This window comes from Paramormyrops kingsleyae, chromosome 25, assembly GCF_048594095.1.
Source record: "Paramormyrops kingsleyae isolate MSU_618 chromosome 25, PKINGS_0.4, whole genome shotgun sequence".
Lineage (NCBI taxonomy): Eukaryota > Metazoa > Chordata > Actinopteri > Osteoglossiformes > Mormyridae > Paramormyrops > Paramormyrops kingsleyae.
The window spans coordinates 21,863,916-21,887,326 of record NC_132821.1 but is presented as its reverse complement, the minus strand read 5'-3'; the positions used below and the strand labels follow the sequence as shown (position 1 = coordinate 21,887,326).

At 50.5% G+C, this 23,411-nt stretch overlaps 1 protein-coding gene across 2 annotated transcripts in view; it reads left to right on the top strand.

Moving 5' to 3' along the window:
* galntl6 (polypeptide N-acetylgalactosaminyltransferase like 6) overlaps nt 1–23,411 on the top strand; it is a 103,827-nt gene that overhangs the window by 1,695 nt on the left and 78,721 nt on the right. For both annotated transcript variants that reach the window (XM_023799189.2, XM_023799190.2), the window contains exons 3-4: nt 19,135–19,243; nt 21,497–21,635. In XM_023799189.2, coding sequence (XP_023654957.2) covers nt 19,135–19,243; nt 21,497–21,635 — 248 coding nt within the window. The remainder of the gene's footprint in view (nt 1–19,134; nt 19,244–21,496; nt 21,636–23,411) is intronic.

The window sequence follows — 23,411 nt, the reverse complement described above, 5'->3', positions numbered from 1 at the left end:
TTGGCCATTTAATCATTAAGTCAAATGCTGCTATTTGTTTGGGAAGAAACATGCCTTGATTTCGGGGGATATTCAAGGTGTGTGCGAGTGAGGTTGGTAGACTCGACTTCAGACTCTCATATTTTAATTATGTGAATTTGTATTTTGTCACGGTCCTGCCTGGACAGCATATCCCCTTCTCTTACTAACTTTTCTTAGTATGTTTTTTTTTCACTTTCCCATATTCAAAACCGAGTTTCATCCGTCGTTTACCTTCTCTAACGGTGCTCCGGTTTCGCTGCATGTCACTGTATTACACGGTATTTCACTGTATTCCGCTGTAGTCCTCTCGATTTATCTGTAGTACCGGTACATTTCATCACTCTGCAGCTGCGAGCCGAGCACTGCACAGGCTGCGTGGGTGTAGGGGATGGGGAAGAGGACGAGGACAGAGATGGGGATGGGGAGACGGGGGGGGGGGGATCGGGATGAGCACAGAAACAAGGAAGGTGGGGTGGAGATAGGAGAAAAAGACAGGGGCGAGGAGGGGGACGAGGACAAGGATGAGAGCGGAAATGGGGCTCAGAATAGACATGGGGATGACTGGTGGGGGGCAATGTCAGAGACAGGGGGGGGGGGGTCAGAAGGGGATTAGAACAGGGGCAGGGTGGATTTTTTTTTTTTTGGGGGGGGGGGGGGGTTACTGACAGCAGCTTCACAGCAGATGGAAAACACCCGATTACTGGTGAGCTGGTAATAAAGGGCACTTCATAACCCCTGTGACTGACAAACACGCTGAACAGGAGTTAATGTCCATGGATGTGTGTGTTACCCCCCTCATTTAGGGGGGGGGGCACTTTAGTACAGTATGCAGTCTAACCTAATCCGCTGTTCATCTGTTACCGAATGTTACAGCACCTTTATTTAGAGGCAGGCGGTGGCTAACTGAACTAAACTTATTAATAAAACATCAGCTTGTTGTGCTGCCCACTGACACGGGATCACAGGTCTGGGTCACAGGGCAGGTGCTTTAAGTCCTGAGCCAAGCATCAGTGATCGATAAGGATGGATTGGGATCCGTGTGGATCCGCCGGGAATAGCGCCAGAAATCGCGCACAAGCGGAAAGTACTCAGCGCCGGCTCACCGTTTTTAAAGCAGCTGGAATCAGAGTCTTTTGTACGTCTTCCTAAAGTTTGTCACCCGGCCCAGATTAGCTGTAACCTCTTTCCCGTGTCCCCGTGACGCGAGTGAGAAATTTCACTGCTGGCCCTTCCATTTCGGCTGTAATTCTGGCTCTGCCCAGTGGTGACCAGCCATTATGTTTACAGGATCTTATCGTTATGTTTTAATATGTTATTATCATGCCGGTTCTCCAAACTTGAGCTGTATGCAAATTTATTTTAGTCTCTCCTGCTCAATTCTGGACTCGTGCTTGATGTGAGCCCATCGGTTGAGGAACGTCGTTAGCGAAGGTGTTTCGTACACAAATGGCGTAAGAACATACAGGGTGCGTAAATGCTTCAGGTTTTTTTTTGATTGAAGTCTCTGTCCTTTCACAGACAGAAGCCGTGCTGCCCTCAGTGCTCTGATAACCTTTTTCTCCATTCATAGATTTAGTGGGTCATTAATCAAATTAGTTTAAACTAATAAGATTTTTATGATAGCCGTAAACGTAGCCCTACTGACAGAATAGAGCGGGGGATCTTTCTGGACCTACGGCCATATTTGAATGACAATGAAACATTAATCTGTGCAATACAAGCATATTTATGACCTTTATGAATATGCATTTGAATATTCTCAATCTGAATGCATTAAACTATATTTTCGTGTGTAAAGGGGTCAGTCAGTCGCAGGAGTGGACCGCTGAGCTTGTCTTGCTTACCATGGTGACTCAGTGGACCATTGCGATCATGGTCACATGACCGTCACATGACACGCAGATGCCAGTCAGTGCCACATAGCGGAAGCTTAATGTATCATGAGGCATTATCTCCTGTGAATGTTGGCGCCCATGTGATCCGGAGGCTGGCTCGCGTTTACATCCTGCGGTGGTGGTGGATGGAGGACCTGGAAATCTCCCATAAGCCCCCTTGTTTTCTTATTTCGCAGCATTCTCCAAGCCAGTCGTTTGCCTGGTGCTTAATTTCGCCATTCTCGTCGTCTTACGGTGTCGCCCTTAGGACTCTGCTGCTGTCCCTAAGCATCTCCCAAATGACGCCCGATGCCAGTTTATCTGTTGTTTCCCCCCACGGTGCTGCTAAACGATGGCCTTCCCGCGGATCGATGCGGGCGAAAGTCTCGGACGCCTTCGGGGCCTTTGCATTCGGATTTATGACCTGCCACTGGGAAATTAGATAAGACGGACTTGTTTGCGTTGAGCTCAGTCCCACACTGATTAATTAATAGAGTACCATGCAGACGTCTGTGGCGTCTACGCTGTCCATCGCGGCGCCTGACCCTGATTGGTCCGCTCTCAGTGGTCTGTGGACAGCTGCGTCTCATTCCGCCGCCTCCTCCCCCGCCTGTTCTGCCCCCTGCTCTGTTCCATCCTCCTTTCTCACAGATAATTGCCTGGGTTTGGTCATCACTGCTCATCACTGCTAGCTCGGTGTCTGTCCCGGCCCGTTAGCGCCGCGATGCCCCCTGCCGACGCCACCCTCCCTGTCGTGGTCACAGGCCACTGCGAAGGTGACGGACTACCGCCCCTCTCGCAGGGCCAGGCTGTGCCAGCCTGCCCCGGCCTGCAGACATTGCCAGATGGAGCCTTGTCCTCCCGAGATGCTCCGGGCCGGGGAAAGATTCGTTCCGGATCATTGTCCGAAGAGGTGTGACGATCAGTCCGTCACATGATACATTTTTAATTACAGGTCAGGAATAAATGTTCCTTCTGAGACAGATTGCGGGCTTGGAATGGGGTCAGAGAAAGTCTGAGCACGTATCAGCAAGCACGAGGAAGTTTAAAGTGTTTTCTTGTCTTCGGCTGGCCTCAGAGCCTTTAACGTGTGTGAAGGATGCCTTGCGGCGAGGTCCCTGACCGAGGTCTGTTCGGGCGGATTTACACCGTCCCGAGTGACCTTATATGCCGGCAGACCGAAGCGCTACGCAGGGTTAGCCACCTCAGACCACGACTGGGGGCCGTTCGCTGCTCGCAGTCAGAGCCCTGGCGATAAGTCAGAGCCTGTTTATCCGGAGAGCTTTGGAAAAAGTTCGCTTATTTTGACTCTGAGACAGCAGCAGGGTAAAAGCCATGCTTCTGCCTAGAGAAGGTGCCGGAAAGGCATCGGATGTGGTGGAGCTTGCGAGCCGGAGCCCGACACCGCGGCCGCTCGGCCTTATCCGGGGCAACTGGGATTCTCTGGGACTTCGAGTCAGATTTGCAGAGCCGGCCTAGAGTATCGCTAAATGTGTGTTTTTGTTCCGTTTCCCTTAAGTGGGGACAAAAGTTCAGGCACGAGACAGCTTTTCTTCTCCCTTCCATCCAGCGGGAATCGGATGCTCACGCCGGGGGATCCTGTGAAACGACTCGGTCGATCTCACTGCGAACGATAGCGGCGCAAAAACATCAAGGATAAACAAAAGGGAGATGAATATAAAATGAGCGGCATTAAAAGAAACTAATATGTGTGTTTGTGTGGTTTAGCTTGCCGTTCCGCAGGCCCGCGGTTTGGGATAAGTCCCCGAAAGAGGCTTATTTTGGCATCTTTTAGTTTCTCTGCCAGATTTTGGGCCAGTGAGCGTCTTTAGCACCAGAGCGGCTGAATTTAGGCTCCGTGGGGAAATAAATCAAATCACAACGAAGTCAGCGCCTTCAGGAGATATGAATGAAGTTTCCAGCTCATTCTGTAGGTAGATTCTAAGCACGACGTTCACCCTGTTAGTGTGGTCTGTCTCATTTAACATTAATCGGAGGCATCGGGAGCCTTTGCTAGGACAAAAGGACGTGGCGATGTTAACATTCAACAGGAATGAGGACGGGAAGGGAAGGGCAGCGGGAGGCACCGAAATGCGTCATCCATACTTGTCTTTAGGCGGGAAGAATCTGGGTATTGATGAGAGTTAATCTCAGCAAACTGAGGTCTGAGAATAAGCAGGAATTTCGGCCACAAAGTCCGTGAGGGATCCATCGACAGAAAAATGTGGGCAGCGGGGGGTTTCCGATGATTAGCGTTCGTTGTCGTTAAGGCCTCTTTAGTGAGACAGCGCAGTGCGACGTGGGGGTGTGCGTCAGTGAGAATCCGATCCGCCATTGGTTGAATTCCCTCCTTAAATGCGCAGCGTTCCTCAGATCGGTCGGATGCAGCTTTCCATGCCATCCACGTCAAAATTAACAAACAACCCAACCAATTTAAACCACATTTGTTTACAGCGCAAATGACATTTTTACGTAATTGCGCCTTGCCCCCCGACTACGCCTGCTGTCCCTGGCATGAATCTGGATGTATCTGTTTATTTTCTCTCTCCTCTCTTCGCCGGCCACACTGACCTGGCGGTATCTACCTCCGATTCAGAGGTGGGCACCGTCGTTCTCCTCGTTTACCCCCTCGTCACGCTGACACGGCCGGGATCACCCGCCCGGGTGGCAGAGCTCATCTTCCGGGATGAAAGGGGCCCCGGAATCTCGGAACGTCCTCTGTGTTTGTCATTTTCCTATTAATGCTCTGTGACAAAATGCTGGCGACGGTGCCCGCGAGCTTTCACTGTAATCTATGTCTTATTTATTATTCCATTGCATTTTGTAAAGCCTGTTTTTAAAATTCATGCTATTTTGTGGCAAGGGAAGCTCTGGTTTATTAATCTTGAATTTTATGTAATGATCAGCCAGCAGAAAATCAACCCAAGAGATAAAGTCACTCACGATGTCCCTGGTTTGACAGAGGTGTTCAGTGACGTCTCGTGTTCGGTGATGTGCACAGCTGTGGACAAACTCAAAATGCTGCCTCATAGATGATTGGACTTGGGCAGCATCAGACGTTGGAGGTGGATGGATACGAAATGATGCATTATCGCCTCCTGCTGGCCAGGTCGGGTGAATGCATCATGGCGTTCCGATCGGGAGCTGCGGAGCCGTGGAGGACCCCCTTTACTGAGAAGCGAATGGTTGGAGTTCTAAGGTCGATGTTTACCGTAGCAATGGGATTCCCAAGTCAGGGGGCTTACAGCGTGACTGAATCCGCTACTCGCTCTGGTAACCGCTTAACCTCTCCGTGCTGGGATGATCTGGAGCTCACATGGGGAACACCAGTGGTGTGGTGAGGGAGACCCCGGACTGGACCCCGGCGTGTCGAGAGAGCATGGTCACTTCTGATAAAAATCCAGGTGCAGGTCGAACACCAGCTGAGCATTTCGATTTGGAGAATTTTTCATTTATACAGGAATAATGGAAGGTGGGCAGAGAGCTTTGGATGAGTACAGAATAACACGCAAGGCACGGGGAGCCTCACAGATGCGGATCTATGGAGGTTAACACCAGGGATGATTTATGGGAAATCGCGGCTTTGGTCTGCGAGGCCGCGGCTGCTACCCGTCCGCATGTGACCGTTCCCTGCGAACATAATAAGCTCTGGCGCGCCTCCAGAGCGGCGCCTTATTGATTTACTTTGAAGGTATCAAACACTATCAGTTGTCTTAATTAGCGAACATAGCTCGAGACATCCCAGATATCTCTCATGAGCGATTCCGCCGCTAATCTTTCCCTGACGTAGTAGGAAAAATCATCTCCGGAAGGAAGGTCAGGGAATATGGTTCACGTCGCATCTTTTTTGTGCTGCTAATCATTTCGCAGTTACGAAATGATGAAAAACGCTCTGGCTTTTACAGTTAGCTATTTGCGTAAGCGGCTGTGATAGGTAGGGTCATTCACTGCTTGCCACGTCCTACACCGTTGGCCCTAGATGTGTACCCCGCTCTACATTTAGCAGATTTCAGCCAATAAAATCACCAGAAACAACGTGGGACCTCTTTAAAACCGCCTCAGTCCGCCGCCGCGCTCAGGTCACCATCAGGTCTGGCAGTATGCCTGTTGGATATCGTCACGGTTACGGCTGTCAAATAGCAATTTAAAAAATAGCCGTAGTTCCATTGGAGTCTGGACATGGCTATATGGCAATAATATATATAGATATATAATATGTATAGATAAACGAGACTAAAAGGGACAGAAGCCCAATTGCATTTTTCCAAAATGTAGTGACATCGCTTGACCCCTGATGATTTATGAGAAATACATTTAGGAGAAAGATTGCATCGTTAATGTTTATTACTTCCTGCATTTGAACTGTGGCCGTGTTTTTGGATTGTCATGCACTGCAAACGCCAGTTGGGTTGGGTGATCCCGGGTGATGGCCTGAATCTTGATTGTGAAGTGACTCCGACCTCTGCTCAGGAGACAGCAGGGTGTGGGTTTACGTCACTCTGATTTCTCGGGTCACGAGGTTTTGCAGGAGGTCCGTTCACTTCCTGGGTCAAAGGTCAGCGGTCGTAATGAGTTAAGATTAATGTTAATGTCGATGTGTTTCCCGGCCCATCATTATTTTCTGTTCTCTTCAGTTTTTTTTTTAGTTTTTCCACTTTGTCTCTGAAACCAAGTTTGCTGGAAAGACAAAGCATTTCAGTTGCCCATGTGTTTGAGGAATAACTCGGGGGAATTCAACTCTTTAGGAATTAACGGACTCTAGGACCCAGGGGAAATTCATTTAATGTTTCTTTGGGGTCCATTGTTCTGTCCCTCATCTCTACGAGACTCTTGGTCATTCAAACAAGGTCTCTGCCTGCTTCATGCTCAGAATGTAATGATTGTTTTTCAGAAAGGGACTATTTGAGTCGCTAATTATTTTCTTTATCGTCTTCCTCTGGTGTCGTCAGCGGCTGAGCGGTTAACAATGGTACGGCTCAGCGCCGTGAAGCAGAGCAGGGGGGTGCACAGCTTATTATTTTATAATTTTTACGTTGAGAAATGGAGATTGAAGTAGGGGTGAGCAGTGTGTGTGGAAAGTGTGTGGTGACCTCATGGTGAAAATGTTGGTGGTCAAAGTCAGTGAGCGGAGTCTGTCTGAGGAAGCAGTCCTGTGATTGGGTGTGGATGGGGGTCGCTATGATGACGGGCACAGCTCTGAGCTATGGCCCAGACCAGGATGGCATTCCCTCGCCTCACGGGCCGATGTAAACACGGCCTCATTAATTCCCACTCTCAACTCCCAGTTATGGGTATTGATGTAGTCTCATCTGTCACTACTGCTGGCCCTTAATTATCGTTAGCTATTAAGATTAATGTGGTTTATGTCTGTGTCCCCTCCGATGGACAGGAGTGGGGGTGCGCGGCCAATCAGGGAGACTTTCCTGCGGCTCCCACTCCCATGTCCCCTCCCGTCCTCCTCCTCTGACGGATGGAGCTCCATTCTTCCTTACGTCTGTTCGTCCAGCATTTCTCTCTCTCCCTCCACGCAGCTCAGTTCATTCCGTCTCTTTGGTATAAAAAAAAAACCCCACTCTAAGTATGGGCCCAGTACTAGAAATATAGAAGTGCTTGCCTTTCACGTCGGTGCGATTTCAAAGCCTGAGTCAGTACACATCCTCCATCCGCCGCTAAGAGATGCTCCCAGGACTGACAGGCCCTCGACCTCTATAAACCTGCAACCATAAATGGAATCCCGGATGGTTCTCATTCCAGCTGTCAGTCAAGATGCTGCAGCCAATCGGCTCATTTGTCCACTTAGGTCCCGCCCACATACGGAACTTTTTGCAGTGACTCAGTGGTAATGAACTCCCTTAACAGACGGTCTGATGTTAACTGACATGGTTTTCATTGCTTCCGCTCAGGTACATCGTCTTTCGGGGCGGCGTGGCTAAGCTTTGCGGCTCGCCCGTCATTATAAACGCGTGGCTGTGTTTGCCGCTCTTCATCTTCCTATCTCTGCGTTTAGATCTTCCTTCAGGCAGATGATGGCTTTGCTAGCGCGGCGACGCGCTAATCCCTCTTTAAGCCGCATACGTATCTAAAATAAACACCCACATCTATAGATAGATTAGACAGATATATGAATAGATAGGGTAGCGGCAGGCTGGCCGCTTGTATATAGCCCCTAAGTGGGCCTGTCCGGCAACATTGATTCATCCTGACCTGTACATCTGGAATATTCCGGAAGTCTTAGCTGTCTCCGGGGTCCTTGCATGGAATTGTGCAGTTTTCTGACCACCGCATCACCATGTATCTTTTTTTAAGATTGACAGCGATCGTCTCTCACTGGCCGTACCCATTCTCTATTCCTGTCAATCGGGCAATTCAGTTTCGCCTGCCCGGTCGATGTGGACCTCCATCCCATACGGACACAGTGCAGCCCCATGTGATTGGCTAACGATGAGCTGACACGCCAGAGCGAGAGGCAAAGGGAAAAAAACGCACAGGCAGACAAAGACGTGCTCGCTCGGGCTGACATGTTGATTCTTTCCCGGTAGGTGGGAACAGAAATGAAAACGTCTTGTCTAATGTGGCCCCCAGAGCTGATCCCCCGCCCCCCCATCCCCTGAATCGCGGTCTCGTTTACGCCTCCCTGTCTCTCCTTGGCAGGGTGATGCATATTAATATCGGAACAGCGATACGGTGCGGTCCCTCTGCCAATCCGAATCTGCGTCTGTCCGAGTTATAAATGACCTCTTGCTGCCCCCCCCCCCGAACCACCCGGACCCTGCCCGCCGAAGCTGTCGGCTCCTGTATTCATTTGGAACGTGCCAATGTTTATCTTCCATGCACGGGGATTAGAAATGTAATCACTCCTCACCGGTGACATTCATGCATCTTCAGAGCTGCTGACAAAACGGTGGAAAACAGATGGCTTTTTCCAAAAGCGCTTATTTTCTGTGTGTTGTTTTGCACTTCCCGCTTGCGTGTTTACAAGCCACACGCGGCCGTCGGGAGTGTTGCGATGGGCGCGGCACGGGAGCCGCCATGTAGGATGGCGCGTTTGAACAATGCGACGCCGCTTGCATTTGCATGAGAATGCGATTCTCTTTGATGGCGGAGAATGACTGCGACATTACAATGAATATAAATAAAAACACAAATTCATCCATTCACCCATTCGTCTGAATTCCATTGCTGCTTATCCGGTGCGGGGTTCTGACACACCCAGAACGGTCCATCGCAGGGGACAGCGTGAATGGATTGACAGTCCATCAACATGGACAGGATGCTGGTGTATCGTAAGTGACAACCATTGCAGGGGACAGCGTGGGCGGGATGCAAGATCATCGTATGGCATGACGCAGCCTGGATGCCATATTGGGATGTGGGGCACAAATCCAGGTCCCGTTTCCACAAATGCAGCCAGTCTGTCCTGTGCAGTTACGTCTTTATAGGTATTTATCACGTATATAAAACAAATTACCTGGCATTTGCCGTGACAATGTCGATTGTCGTTCATGGGTGACGTAACGACATGCCATCACACGCGTCAGGTCGAGTCCCCCAACAGCATGACTCTGGCTTTAAGCTTGTCAGCCGTAACCCTGCACTCGCTGTTCATGTTGACAGGGCTACGTGTCCCTAATGCCGCCTGCCTTACCTCGCCCTCGGCGGTGTCTCTGACCTGCCCACCCTGACCCACATCCTGCCACTTCAGACCCCTCTTCCTGGATGCTCTGTTTCTCCAAACCCCTCCCAGCATCTGGCCTCCTCTGCAGATGGAGAGTGTCTCTGTGGGCCCCCCTCTCCACCGCAATGTTAATCAGCCCCTGCATCAGCGTCTTTACCGTGCTTAAGAGTAATTATTGCCCCGTGTATTTATTTGTTGTCAAATTAGGCAGCTTTTCAATGGCTGGTGAGAGGAAGGCATCCCATCTACTTAATTAATCGCATGCCTAGCATCACCCCCCCCCCCCCCCCCCCCCACCAACCGAGACCCAGTGGAGGCAGAGGTGGGGGCATGACCCTAAACCTGGGGACATCACACTTTATTAACCAGATTCACTATAGCTCGATTCTCGGCCAGACGGTGTCAGTCTGTGTTTTCCGGGGCTCTCCGCCGCTTCTCCTGTGTGTATAACGAGTTTTTGTCGGATTTAAGACTTTTAATTAAACCAAAATGAGAAGATAAACGGAACGTTAGCAGTTTAGCAGTTAGCGATCCCCTCTGCCGCCTCCGCTGGTGCTGCAGAAATGCGTGTAAAAGACTGACGCTTTATTGCGGTTTTGCCCACAGCATCAGCGCCCATGCACCGCAGCGGTTTAATAAGAATCCTGCGTTATTTTGAACTTCTTTTTAATAATTAAATGTCCCGGCAAATATCCCGCTTATGCTCAGTTGCTTATTCTTTGTTCCTTAGTTATTATGGGAAAGCAATATGGACTCATAAATGCAAAGCTTATTTATTACCAGATTTTAATTAACATCGTTTATTTACAACACGCCCGAAGATTGAGAACGTCAGTGGAAAGGAGGCTTGGATTAAATAGGACCTCATATTGTGTGAGTCAATGCTGAGGCAGGACTGGATCCAGCAGCGTTCCGGCGTCCCCGGCGGGATGTGAGAGCCCGCCCCTTTCAGCCCTATGCAGGAGACAGGAGCCATAATTACCAAGCTAATTTCACAACACTCAGCAGTGATCTGAATGTAAAAACGATTTGGCAGAGGCCAGATCTGGCGGCTGCTCGGATGGGCTACTGCAGGGCACGGCGATGCATCATGGGACACTATTCATACCGAGTTGTTTGGAAGAAGCAATAACCTTGAATTTTAAAATGGCAAAACAGTAGCATGAGGTACCATTTGTGACGGGGGCTGGCTGGGGTTTCGGAGGTTAGAGAAGCAAGCAGGCCAAGGGGTGTTGCCTGCATTTCACATTCCTGCCTGGCCACTAGAGGGCGACAGCAGTTCTACAGCAGGTTCCAAGGGAGAGCAAAGTGCTTGAATTGGTGGGGGGGGGGGGCATGTGCTTTCAGCTCTGGGAGCATTTCGCATTACGTATCCATGGTGGCGGTGTTATATTTCCCTTTCGAACCCGCTGCCTTCCCCCGTCTATTTTTACGCACCGAGCTCTTCGTTGTTGGGCAGAGTATGTAACCCCCCTCCCCCCCAGCTGAGATGCCGTCCTCGATTATCACACCTATAAAACGACAGCAGCTCATCGAAATCCGCACAGATGTCGTTGTTTGGGAGCGCCGCTCCACCACACTTAAATATTTACCTACATAATGCAGCGTGAGTCACGGCCTCATCAAAACACTGCTGTCGTTTCTCATCTTCTGAGGCTTTCTATTTTATTATTATTAGATGTCATCAGGTCGAGGTAGACGGCGCTCTGCGGGCTTCCCAAAGGCCCGTTTGTTGCCCTGACGGTTGAGTCCATCGCTTCCCTTTCCCTTTAACTTTTTCCCGGCGCCGTAGCCGTTTTCCGATTCACTGAATCTTCTCATAGTTTCCCCAAAATAATACAGCTACAGTCTGGTCATTTTTGACCTTCGTTCGAGGTCATCGATATATAAAATTCCTTCATTTCAGCCGCTCGTTCTCTGGTTCCTCCTTGATCTCGCCGCCTTAGCAAAGGTCAGCGTGAGTTTTCGTGAAGGACCAGGAGTCCTCAGATAGATTTACCGTCGGCTGAAGTCATGCTGCTCGCACTGACATTTTATTAACCCCGGTTAACGCTGACTGAGGCACCCGTTGGACTCGCCGTCAGCTGAAGGGGGGCCCTGAAACCAGAATCTGGTGGAACCACAGATCCACGCGAAGCCGGGAGGGTCGCCAGTGGCCTTGTCGTTATCGCAGTTTCCGACGCCATCACCCAAAGCCTGTAGGATCCAGGAAGAGCAGGATGGGTAGATTACAGACAGTCTGAGTTATTAACAGTGTTGCAGATGGACATTGTTTTAAAAGTCTGGAAAATTCTCGGTGGTGAAAGAGGAGGGACTGGGAGCGTGATTTAGGGGGGTGCTTTTTGAGGCCAGCGCCCTTCTGGGGGCAGACAGGCGATAAGAAGCAGGCGGAAGAATGGCCCCCAAGTGCGATCCCCCCCCCCCGCCATGAAACACAGCTGACAGGCACTCTGTGAGCCCACGGGCGACACAGATGGCCGACTTTCTCGCTGCTTGGGCTCATCCATTATCTATCGTAACAGTCCTTTGCAGAGACTGTGACCTTATGTATGTACACAATCCACACAAGGACGCACCACTGACCCCAGAACCGAGTACTTTAACTGCTGCCCCCCCTACTGGTTAAGTGTGAGGTGTGCAGTATGTCAGGCCAATTGCAATTGTGTTTTGGGTGATGTCGCCACAGCCCGCATGCCTTTAAAGAGACATAAGCTGCAGCTGTATTTCTGACCACTAGGCAGCGCCATTCCCAGAGTAATTAAACGGCCTGTTTTTAACACGCTAATGTGGCTGACCGTAGCTGCTCGTGAAGACATGTAAAGTGAGATTAAGTGCCTGTGATCCAATTCAAACCTCCAGAGCCCCCTCCACCCCCTACCTCCCCCCCCAGCTATGCCTGGGAGGGAAACATTTGACCTGAATTGTTTCAGGTAAAGAGGAGTCATTATAAATAGGTAAGACACAGAGCATCATTACCCTGCCCGGCTAAATTAAATTAGCTAGCTATGAGAATCCCCTAATCATCATTATAATAATCATACTAATATTGAGAACAATAATAATAATAAAAGCAGAAGGTCAGCCATCAGAGTTCGGTAATTCAAGTCCACAGAGTAAAAGTCCAGACCGGAATTTTGTTTCAACCAACCTGTTGAGCATAAAGAGTCACAGTCACAGAGTATTCAACTGGTTGGTTGAAACAAAATCCCGGTCTGGACTTGTACTCTCTGGACCTGAATTACCCAACTCTGTCAGCCATAGATTACAGTGTGTGGTTCTTCATAAAAAATCATGTATATTAAACAATGAAACACAGAGCTATGGAGCAGAACCAGTAAGAGTGAGATCCAGACTGAACCAGTGGCTCTGTATCCATGCCACGCAGTCTGGAATCCAGACCTCCTCCTCAGATGAGACGGACCCTCCTTCCGGACTTTGCGGTGTCTGGGGTGATGAGATGAGGAGAGCTGATTAATGAGCCCCGAAGCTGCCAGGAGCAGAGCTGGCATGTCTTGCTGACAGCAGGGGGCGCTCTCCTCATTAATGGCTGGCTTCGCTTATGCACTTCGTCCAAGACCAGGCTGCGTCACACAGTCAGAATTCCTTTGAAGGATTTATGCAGCGTTCTGATAATCGGGAAACGGGCATTAAAGGCATTCTTCATTTACACACACTGGTAACAGGAGACGTGAGGTTTCAGGCCCCCTGTAATCTAAGTCACCCCCCACCCTGAGTGAAAAAGCTCCTATTCTCAACAGTTTGATCATCAGAGTGAAACAGGTTGTGAGGCAGCCACAAAGGGTCTAGGCTCGAACCCGGGGCTCAGGTCCTGCTGCGTGTTGACTGAGGGACCCCCTTCCTGTTCTAAGGAGGATCAAAGCTTCTGAAGTTTCTTCCAAGGGGAGGTAGCAAGCTGGGATTTCTGACAGGCAGTGTGAGCGACGATGTCCGGATTAAGCTGTAAACTCGCAGGCTGTAGGGCCCGTTACTGAGAGGTGCACCCCCACCATCCGACAGCAATTCAGCTGAAGGGGTTCGAGCTGCTATCCTCATGGCCACGAGTCTGCCAATCTGAGCACCAAAATAGGGTCAGGGCATGCACCCACCCATCATGAGGAGCGCGTGCGGCGACGTGTTTCCTGGTACCAACGGTACCTCTGGTGTGCAGGAATAACACGCAGCTGTTCTTGCACTTGACGGAAGCTCTATCTAAGCTAATTAGCTTTTAGCGCCGGCCAGCAGAGAGGATTCCAGCATGCATACAGGCACTCTGGTCCTCCAGGAATCTGATAGCGGCTGCCATGGAAAAGGATGGCACCCGGGAATGTGAAATGCGGTTGTGAAACATTCTTTAAATGCTGAAGCTCTGGTTTTGTGCCAAAACCACCTTAGCTCTTTAACTCTCATAGCTCAGACTCAAGTAGCAATGAGATGAGCCCACTCTGTGTTTGATTATTCTGGGCTGGTTAAACCCACCGCTTCTAGGCTGATGATTGACAGAAACTGAAAACTGACAGGAAGGCTGTGGGCTCAAGATGGGCTGCTGCTGTTAGACCTTTGATTGTTGTGTGGAAGGCCGTGGATTTACTGATCCATAGCAAGCAAGCACATAAAGGGGCGGGGCTTATGCACTTTCGGCCAATCAGCATGACTGAGCCCCTTTGACGTAATATCTTTGTATAATAGGGTAAGACTCGCCTTCCGGATGACAGGCCGTCACGCTGCATGGCTGTGGCGTCAGCATGGACATCCTGTGAAGCATTTACTGCTGGTTCCTTGTTCCTCAGATCGCAGGCGGCGATTTGCGAGGGGAGGCAGATATTGGGAGGTTTAATTTCGTGAGAAGAGTCGTCTGCCGTTTCTGTGTTGGCTTTCGACGGAAGAAGTAAAGTTTACAAATCACTGTTGGGGGGACTTTCCTGATTTGCCAGTTTTCCATATTAAATGTCCCTTTTGGGTCTTTCCTTAAGTTCTGTGTACAGGGTGTGGGGGGCTGCTGTTTTTAAAATATACCCCCCCCCCCCCAGGCACAGCTGCACTTAGACCCCACCAATTGCTGACACACTCCCACTATGCTATCAGCTGACATGATTTATGTTAAGTCAAGTGGGTCTTTATTGTCATACCATCTGTATACAAAAAGCATCTGTATACAGCATAAAGTGGCATGAAATAACATTTCCCAGGACCCCAGTTCCAATGTTCCTGTGCAGTTAGAATCTCTCAACCAATCAAAGAGCAGAGTGGTCAGAGTTGAGATGTAGAGTTGCAAAATTCTGGGAATTTTCCATTAATTCCCATACATTCCCGTGGAAAGTTTTCAACTTGGAATGTTTCCAAACTTCCCCAGCTTAACTTCCCATGGAAAAGTTTCTGGAAAGTTTCTGGAAAGTTTCCAGAAATTTACCACCCCTTTGCAACCCTATTGAGGTGTCAGGTGTCCCCAGCACCAACAGCAGCCAGCTCCTCTCTTCCCGTTTGTGGTACCATTCCATGTATTTCACCAAGCATACCCCATGCGGTGTTCTTGCAGCCTTGCGATGGGAGGCAGGTGCATCATGAAGAGACACCGTGAGCAGTGGCGGCTCTCTCTGCACTGATGCGCACCCTGCAGGACGGCACCCTCTGCTGCTCCTCATTAATATTAATTAGCTCCTTCATTAGTCACCATTAAATGGTTCCTGGATCAAGGCACACCTGGCGCCGTGCCTAATGATGGAAAAAGCAGGTTTTGTTGGGCTGGGGGGGGGGGGGGGTTTAAGTGGGAGATGATGGAAAACTCCAGTTGCGTGCATCAGTCGGTGGGCCTACCATGTTGGGGGGGGGGGGGTTTGGGGGGTGCAGGACAGGCCTGGCAGGGGGGTGGGTTTCAGTCTGCTAACGAGATTCCCCGCCTGGCTCTGGGAATGCAGATGCTGGATGGGAAAATCAAAACAAGGAAGATGAAGTCACATGTTTCTTTGGATGTTAAGTGGAAATGAGGAGGAATTAGAGAGCTAGGCTCAGGGAGGGAGGGGTGACAGGCGGGGTGAGATGGGCGCCGGTCGGGGGCCGTGTCGCTGGATGGGCCGCTGAGGACCACGGCTCGGGTGGGGGGGGGGGTTGACAGGCGAGGTGAGATGGGCGCCGGTCGGGGGCCGTGTCGCCTTAGTTCTCTGTTGTGAGTAAGCAGTACCGCGGCTGAGGCTTCTGATGAGTAACGCACAGCCCGGGCTTTTTGGATCAGAATACTGGCGTTCCCGTGAGGCTTAAACGTCTCACGCCTCTCTCATCAGACACATCCGTCGCTTTCTGTCACCGAGCCCCCGCACTGCTATCATCTTGCAGTGATGCTTTCCAAACACGCACGTCGTGCTCATGGCACCGTCAACATCCCGCTCCCGACGAGCGCCGAGCCGGAAAAACACCAGGTCCGTTTTTAGGTCTCCATTCTGCTTCACGGAGGCGTATGGAAGACAGCTTTGGCCTTGAACAGAGCATTATGGGTAGATTTCAGGCCGGAGCCTCGATAACTGATGCCTCTGGCGGTCACTAAAATGAAACCGGGACGCCGTGGGCCGCGAGGCATATCCTGGCAGGAAGCCCCCACCCCCCACTAAGGACGCCCCCGGGTCTGTGGGACCCGTTTGACCTCCACACAGTCGCCAGGCGTGTTTCTGGAACCACGCCCCCAGTCCAGGCGCCATGTGACCAGGACTGACGTCAGTAATTTCTCTAATTTTGTTGATGTTTCTTTCTCTCTTTCTTCCCGCCTGTTTTTTTTCTCCGGCGCTTATGGAATCGGAAATCGGCATAAACCTGCCGCACACCCTTACCGGCTGGCTCCTGGAAGCGGGTAGCCATGTTTCTGTGCCTGCATGTGTGTGTGTGTGTGTGAGGGTTAGGTTTATATTACTTTGTGGGGACCAATTGTCCCCCACAATGTCATAAAAACCTTTTTTTTTTGACGTCGTGAGGACCATTATTAGGGTGCCCACAAAGATCCAAAAACAAAAATGGCAAACGTCTCGTATTTTGTTTGGTTACTTATGGTTGAGGTTGTCATGTTGGGATTAGAGTTTTCCCCATAGAAATGAATGGAGAGTCCCCACAAAGATATAATTACAAACCTGTGAGCGTGTGTGTATGTGTGTGTGAGAGAGATAGAGAGGGAGAGAATTAGAGGACCCCTTTAGATCTTCTAAATGGGCCTCCTTATGATGTCACAATAAGGAAATGGTGATGCTGCCGTGTCACTCCTGAAGTGTTGACGCTTGTCGGGGACCTCCCTGGGCGGGGCCCTGAAGGCTCAGGGTGCATCAGAGGGGGCATCCTGCAGGTCGCTTTGGTCGGCCAAGTAAAGGCCCTGTGCAGGCAGCAGATATATGAGCTAGATCTTACGCGGCTCAGGTAGTCGCAGCTTCCCCGGTCCTATATCGTGCTCTGAATCACCTTTATCGTTGGAGAAATGGGTTGTTTCGAAGGTGACATATGACTCAGTGTCTCCATTATGGGCATGTAGCTTGTCAGCTGTGTGTGCTTTCACAGCAGGGTCTTTAAACCTCTTAACTGGAGGAGGTTTGGGAGCTCTGTGACAAATGTGCGCCACCCCCCCCCCCACGCTGAATCCAGACTGGCAGCGTGTTCTTCCCGTGATCACACGCATGTCTTCCGCGTTTGCTCCTCTCTGAGGGCCTGCTGTTAAGCTCTGGAGACGGCCCCGGCGATTTACCGGTTGGTGCGGCTGGATGGCAGATGGCTGGCGTCCCTCACGCGGGGAGAAGCTCTGCTTTGTGTTCTTGTGCTTTAAGTTCAGGCCACAGAAATGCGCTTAAGTTTTTACACAGTTTTATATTCAGGTTTTTTCCTATAAGTAATTATTGTGCAAATGATCAGGTGGCCCCAACACTGGAGCGTGAGGAACTTATTAGGTTAAACAGGAACCCAGATACATGTGCCGGGGTGGGGGACTGGGAACCACAGAGGAACTCTTGCTAACACAGCAGAAGGTCTCCGAAGGATTGATTTAAAAGTTTAAGCAGTAATAACACCATTGCTGCCTGGTGCTGCTTCAACAAATTCCTCTTATCTCGGTAGGAACAGATTTAATCGAATCTTACGTTTTCCAGTGCTTTTATTTTCCGGTCATCCTGCAGCATGCCAGGTTCTTACCGGATCAGGGTGCCGTGCTGCAGGGAATCCTGCTCTCGCTCCGGTCATGTGATTAACTCCTGGCTACTGTGAGAGACGCCTCCAGACAAATTGGGGGGGGGGGGGGGGGGGTAATAATGGGTTAATTAAAGATGTAAATGATGGACGTTTGTTTGTGTCGGCACAGAAACGAGTGCGACTGGGGGGGGGGGGGAGGTTGGAGAAAAGAGAAACAGAAGGAGTGGAAGAGGCTGTGAGAGACTGACGCTGAGAGAGAGAGACGGAGAATGGGGAACAGATGGACAGATGGAGAGAGTGTGATATGAAAGAGAACAAGAGACGGGGACAGTGAAAGAGGCAGAATGAGGGGATGACAGAGAGATGAATGGAGGGAGAAAGAGGAGAGTGAGACAGAGGGAGAAAAGAGAAGAGTGAGGGAGATGGATGGAGAGAGGGAGACAGAGCACCAGAGAAAGAGTATAGAAATTAAAGATGGACAACGAGAAGGAGTGTTAGAGAGACGGAGGCAGAGAGAGAGAGAGAGAGAGAAAGAGGGAGACAGACAAAAAGGGGAGGGCACTTTTGCTGGAGCAGATTGTTTGTGCACCTGTCTTTCGTCAGGCAGGAGTGACAGCAGCACTCTGCTCACCGTGACCCAGACGGGAAGGAGCCCACAGCTGCCACACGCCGTTTGTGAGAGACACTCTGAGAGCGACTGACAGACCGATTTTCCACAGTCCTCATTACGTCCCGCCTCTAAACGAGGCACTGAACCAAATGGAGGAGGATCTCATTCAATCTGCAGGAAAACGCCGGCTGGTGTTTTGCTCAAATCCCTGGGGAGTTTCTCCCCACCCCCCCCCCCATGGGTCTGCCGCCATCAAGCTCAAATGAGCCGCTCCATAGCCCGCTCCACAGTCCGCAGCTAGGCCGGCCTCCTGGGAACGGGCCTGAAAATGTGTCGTTTTACTGAGTGTAGCCTTCAGGGGTGTGATGTGGAACAGGACAGAGGCATCATATCCTGTCGCTTTAGTCAGCTGCATCAGCTAAGGAAAAACTGCAATGATCGGTTAGCACATCGCTAACCCATTGGTTAGCATGTCGCTAGCATGATGTGTTAGCACACTCGGTCAGCACAGTCATTAACATATGTGGTTAGCAGGCCGCTAATATGATTAGTTAGGGTGCCCACAAATGCATCAGAGGCAGGCTGCCCTCCCGTCCGTCCCTATCTCCTTCATCCCGCTCTGCATTCCCTGTCCTAAGCTTCCTGGGTCCTCCCTTCAGATATGCCTGCAAAACTCAATCCTTGGTTTAAAATATGATCGTTGGCTGTTCTAAGGAGTGAAACAACCACCAGGATCCCAAAAGACTCATGAAAGCAGCTTTTGCCCCCCACTGACTCCCCTCACCCCCGTCATTTGTCCTCCCTAGGGTTTCCCGCTGGGCCTGAACGACGGACACCTGTACACATGGACGGACGGCTTGAGGAGGAGGGACTGGCACGACAACGAGAGCATCAGGAGGGACGAGCTGCGTGTCGGTATGTGGGGCTGACCTCCCCAGGACCCCCCGCTGCTCTTCGGCACTCAGGCGGGGCACATTTAGCGGGGGAAATGCTGTACAGGCTCTGGTGCAAGCTGGCGCCCAAACTGATTTTGATGGAATCATATAGTACATTTCTATATAAATCATACATTATATATACTGTAAATTTATTTCACTATAAATCCTCATGGCAGGGGATTTATCCTGATACACCCAGGAGCGTACCTAGAAATTCTGGGCCCCCTGACAAAATTTCGCCTTGCCCTCCACCCAGTTTTACTCAAAGGTCAAGTACTGGACCCCCTGAATCCTGCCCCTCTGACGCCAATAATAACACCTTCAAACTTTTTAAGGTTTCAAGGTTTTCTTTTTTTTTTTTAAAAAAACTTAGCGCCAATTAGCAGCTTAGCTTCGTGCTAAAGTTTGCAGAACGGCCCCGAGGCCTTCGACAGGAAGTGCACAAACGAGCAAAAATCTGACACGATACCGCGGGCTGATGCCGGCAAATATGGCTTATTCATTGGCAAATTATGGTAATTTATTAGCATTTCACTGAAGGTGTTCGCTCATTTGGAAAGGTCACTAACTGACACAAAGAGGCTAATTGTCTCCATACATCTGGGGGGGGGGGAAAGGTTTAAGGAAGTTGTCAGCAGGCCAGGGTTAAATTGGAGCCCTGTGCACTTTGAATATCTATTTTTATTGTCATTAATTATCGCAAAAAAAAAAAAAAAAAAGACGCAGAGCGCAGACATAGGATATTATACATTGTATGGACCCCCCCTGTCTCTGAGTCACTCTGGTTACCTTGGCAACGGAGCTGCAAAGGCGCGCTCAGAGTGCCAGCCGCTCGGGTTAAACCGCCGTGACATTTCGGGAAATTGTTTCACGGAGGATCTTCGGGGACGATCTCGATTGAAAGCCCGGGTGGCCTCTCGTCGCCGAGGAGGTCTCTAAAGCGCAAGGCACTATAAAAAAAGAAAAGTCCGTCTCTATCTATATGTCGGCACCGATCCAGGGGGGTCAGCACTGCCTGTCTGCAATAGAATGGCCCCCGTGTGGGGGTCTCACTTCATCACGGGCTCCCAGATGGATCTCCTTCGTAGGGGCATCTTCGCGTTGGCATTTTGCTGGGCAGTCGGCGAGAGTCTGATGGCCTGATGAGAGGGGGGTCACCTGCGGGTCGTCTTCCCTTGATTCGCTCGGCTTTCTCCACGCTAAGATGTGTCCGTGGCCTCACCACCGTCTCCGACGTCACTGGCTCGGCCTGTGGGAGACGCAATACCAAGCTGAATGTCTTTCCCTGGCGATGAGATTTTCCTCCACGTCGACGCTGTGCTGTCTGGCTTTGAGCTGGTGTTCCCCTGGGCCTGGGGGCTTCTATAATCACGCCTGGGCAGAATCGCCCCCGGCACAGAGCCTCCAGCGAGGGGACGTGTCATAAGGGGCTTCGGGGAATAATCAGCAGCCTTATTAAGACCTCAGGTGCCGTGATGCGTGTTTCTGAATCGTAGACGTCGTCAAGACGACAGACCCATAAACGAGTGCGCTTTCGTTTGCAGCTATAAAGACGCGACGTCTCCCGGCGTTGCTTTCCGCCTTGACAGCGTCACCGTTTGAATCTGTCGGCGCTTCACACGACTGGCAAACGAGGATGAATTTGGCAGAGTTCCCGTGTTTTGTTTTTTTTTCCCCCCCGGTTTTGTTTTTCGTTCTCCGTTGTGGAGCGGCTCCAGCTCAACTCTTATCACATCGCAAGGATGGCGTTCCATTTAAAATGTCACGCTTTCCGTCAGGATGGCGTCGCATCTTGGATGCACGCTGTCACAGAGAATTAACTGTGTATTTGTGGAGGGCAACCTGCTTTTCCCGGATAACCACGGCCACGTGCCACACTTGTCTTTCTGCTGATAAGTCGTTTTGTGCATACTTTCACAGTTAGGGTCTAATTCCAAGCAGCATTTATTATTGAGGAGCTTTTTTTTAAGGTTTGTCCTCTCTCTTGGTGAACACCACAAACACGCTCATTGTCATCAAATTATCAGTAAGATCTAATGGTCCCCCCCCCCCATTAACAATGTCCAGCTGCTTCTACCTGTCGCTGCATCCTCTAAGACACACTACAGACCTAAGTGAACTTCACTATCTCTCCTCTCTGGTTTGAAGGGTCAGGAGTTCAGTACCCCAGTCATGTCTGACTGGAACTCACTGTGTCTATGCCCCGCCCCCCCCCCCCCCCCACTGACAGGCAAAGGAGAGCAAGGGAAGCCCTACCCGCTGGCAGAGGACGAATGTGATGATTCTGCCTACAGAGACAACGGCTTCAACATCTACGTGAGCGACAACATCGCCCTGGAGCGATCTCTGCCCGACATCCGGCACCCGACGTGAGTCATCTGTTCAAAACCCTGGAGAACACACACAAACAAAACACACACAAACAAAATAGACATAAGAACAACACACACGCAAAGGAACAAAACACACACAGGAACAAAACACACACACTAAAACATGCCCTTACAAACAAAACACACACAAAAACACAGATAAGGACAAAACATACACAAGAACATAATACACACAATAAAACACACACTGACAAACGCTTCTGAACAAAACATGCATGAACAAAATACACACACGAACAAAAAAACACACAAATAAAATACACACGCAAACAAAACACATGGAGAAAAACACTCATACAAACAAAGCACATACAAAACGCACCTGCCTACACCCACCAGCTCAGACACACAAACAAAACACCCAGAAACAGAACACAAAGAAAACAAAAGAAACACATACCAAGAAACACATGGCCATACACACACAGACTGGGACACAGACTCACATATTCACAGGTTGCCAAACACAGGGCTGATGAAGCAGGGATGGGGAGGGATGTGAGGATATAAAACAGGTGTTAAGAGGGAGGGGGCATTTTGGCAGCCATGTGCCGGTCAATTGCCATCCAGACCAGAGGTGCCAGTTTGCACAGGGGGGTGGCTGTCCTGCCATCAGCACTTTGCTGCGATTAAGAATATCGCCAGCGAGCTTCCTGACAGATTGGTGAGTAATTATTCTTGCCCCAGACAGCTGTAGTTCCAGAAACGCCTGCCTCGTGTCATTAGGCTTTGCTGGCCCAGCCCGACCCAGAATGGCCTATGAGCCTCTTCTCAGCACAGAGCCAGTCGCTCAAATAAGCCAGCCGATGTGCTGCTGGATCCCAGGATAGCGGAACCGGGGTGGTTCCCCACTGAACATAGTCTCACACATAAAACCGGTCATCTGTGCCAAAGCAGCCATTTGGACGAATCTGTCTACTTATAACTAACCTGGGTTCCAGGCACCCCCCCCCCCCCCTCCGGCTTTCACTGTCCATAACCTGAAACAAAACCGAAATAACAGCTGCCGTTCTTACCATCGTCGGGCGAGTGTGTCGTGGGATCGGCGGGAGCGAGGTGCGCGAGGAGGGCGCTCCTGTTCCTGCGTCCCACCTCCCCTACCAGGCGCGGATTTTAATTAGCTGCGGAAACGATGACAGCAGCAGGCGGGTAGGGGGGGGCAGGGGGCTGTCGAGCCGGAATTAGGGCCGGTGTGCCCGTTTCCTCGGCACTCGGGAAGTTACAGTCGATCCACATCTGTCAGAGCTGCTCATTTTACTTGCTATACTCGCCTGCCAATAACGCTCAAGCTTAGAGACTCGACCAATCAAATAATCACATACAAAGGCCCTAAGGCATGTACGTTTTTTTTTTTTTTTTCCAATCCAGAAGCTTGCTTGTTCAAGTCCCGAGCAAAGTGCTCCGGTGAAATACATAGCGGCACAAACGATGATAATTACAGTCATCAGCGACGCAGCCGAGTGTTGATAATAATAATGTCTATCTGGGCCGGAATTCAATTATGCAGATTTTATTAGTGACGCCTAATTTATTTTGTTTATTTTTAGATGTGGGCCATACCTGAGTCGTGCCGTGCCAGCTTCTCCTCGTCCTTCAGACCCCGCATTCCGGGGGCAATCCATCGCTCGGGTTTGAGGGCTGCCGCCCGGCTGTGAGGCTTTGCCGTCGCTGCCCTCACCGCCGGTCGGATCCCGAGGCGTCCTAATGCGGCCCGGAGGCTGGCAGGGGGCCAGCCCGTCCGCACACACAGAT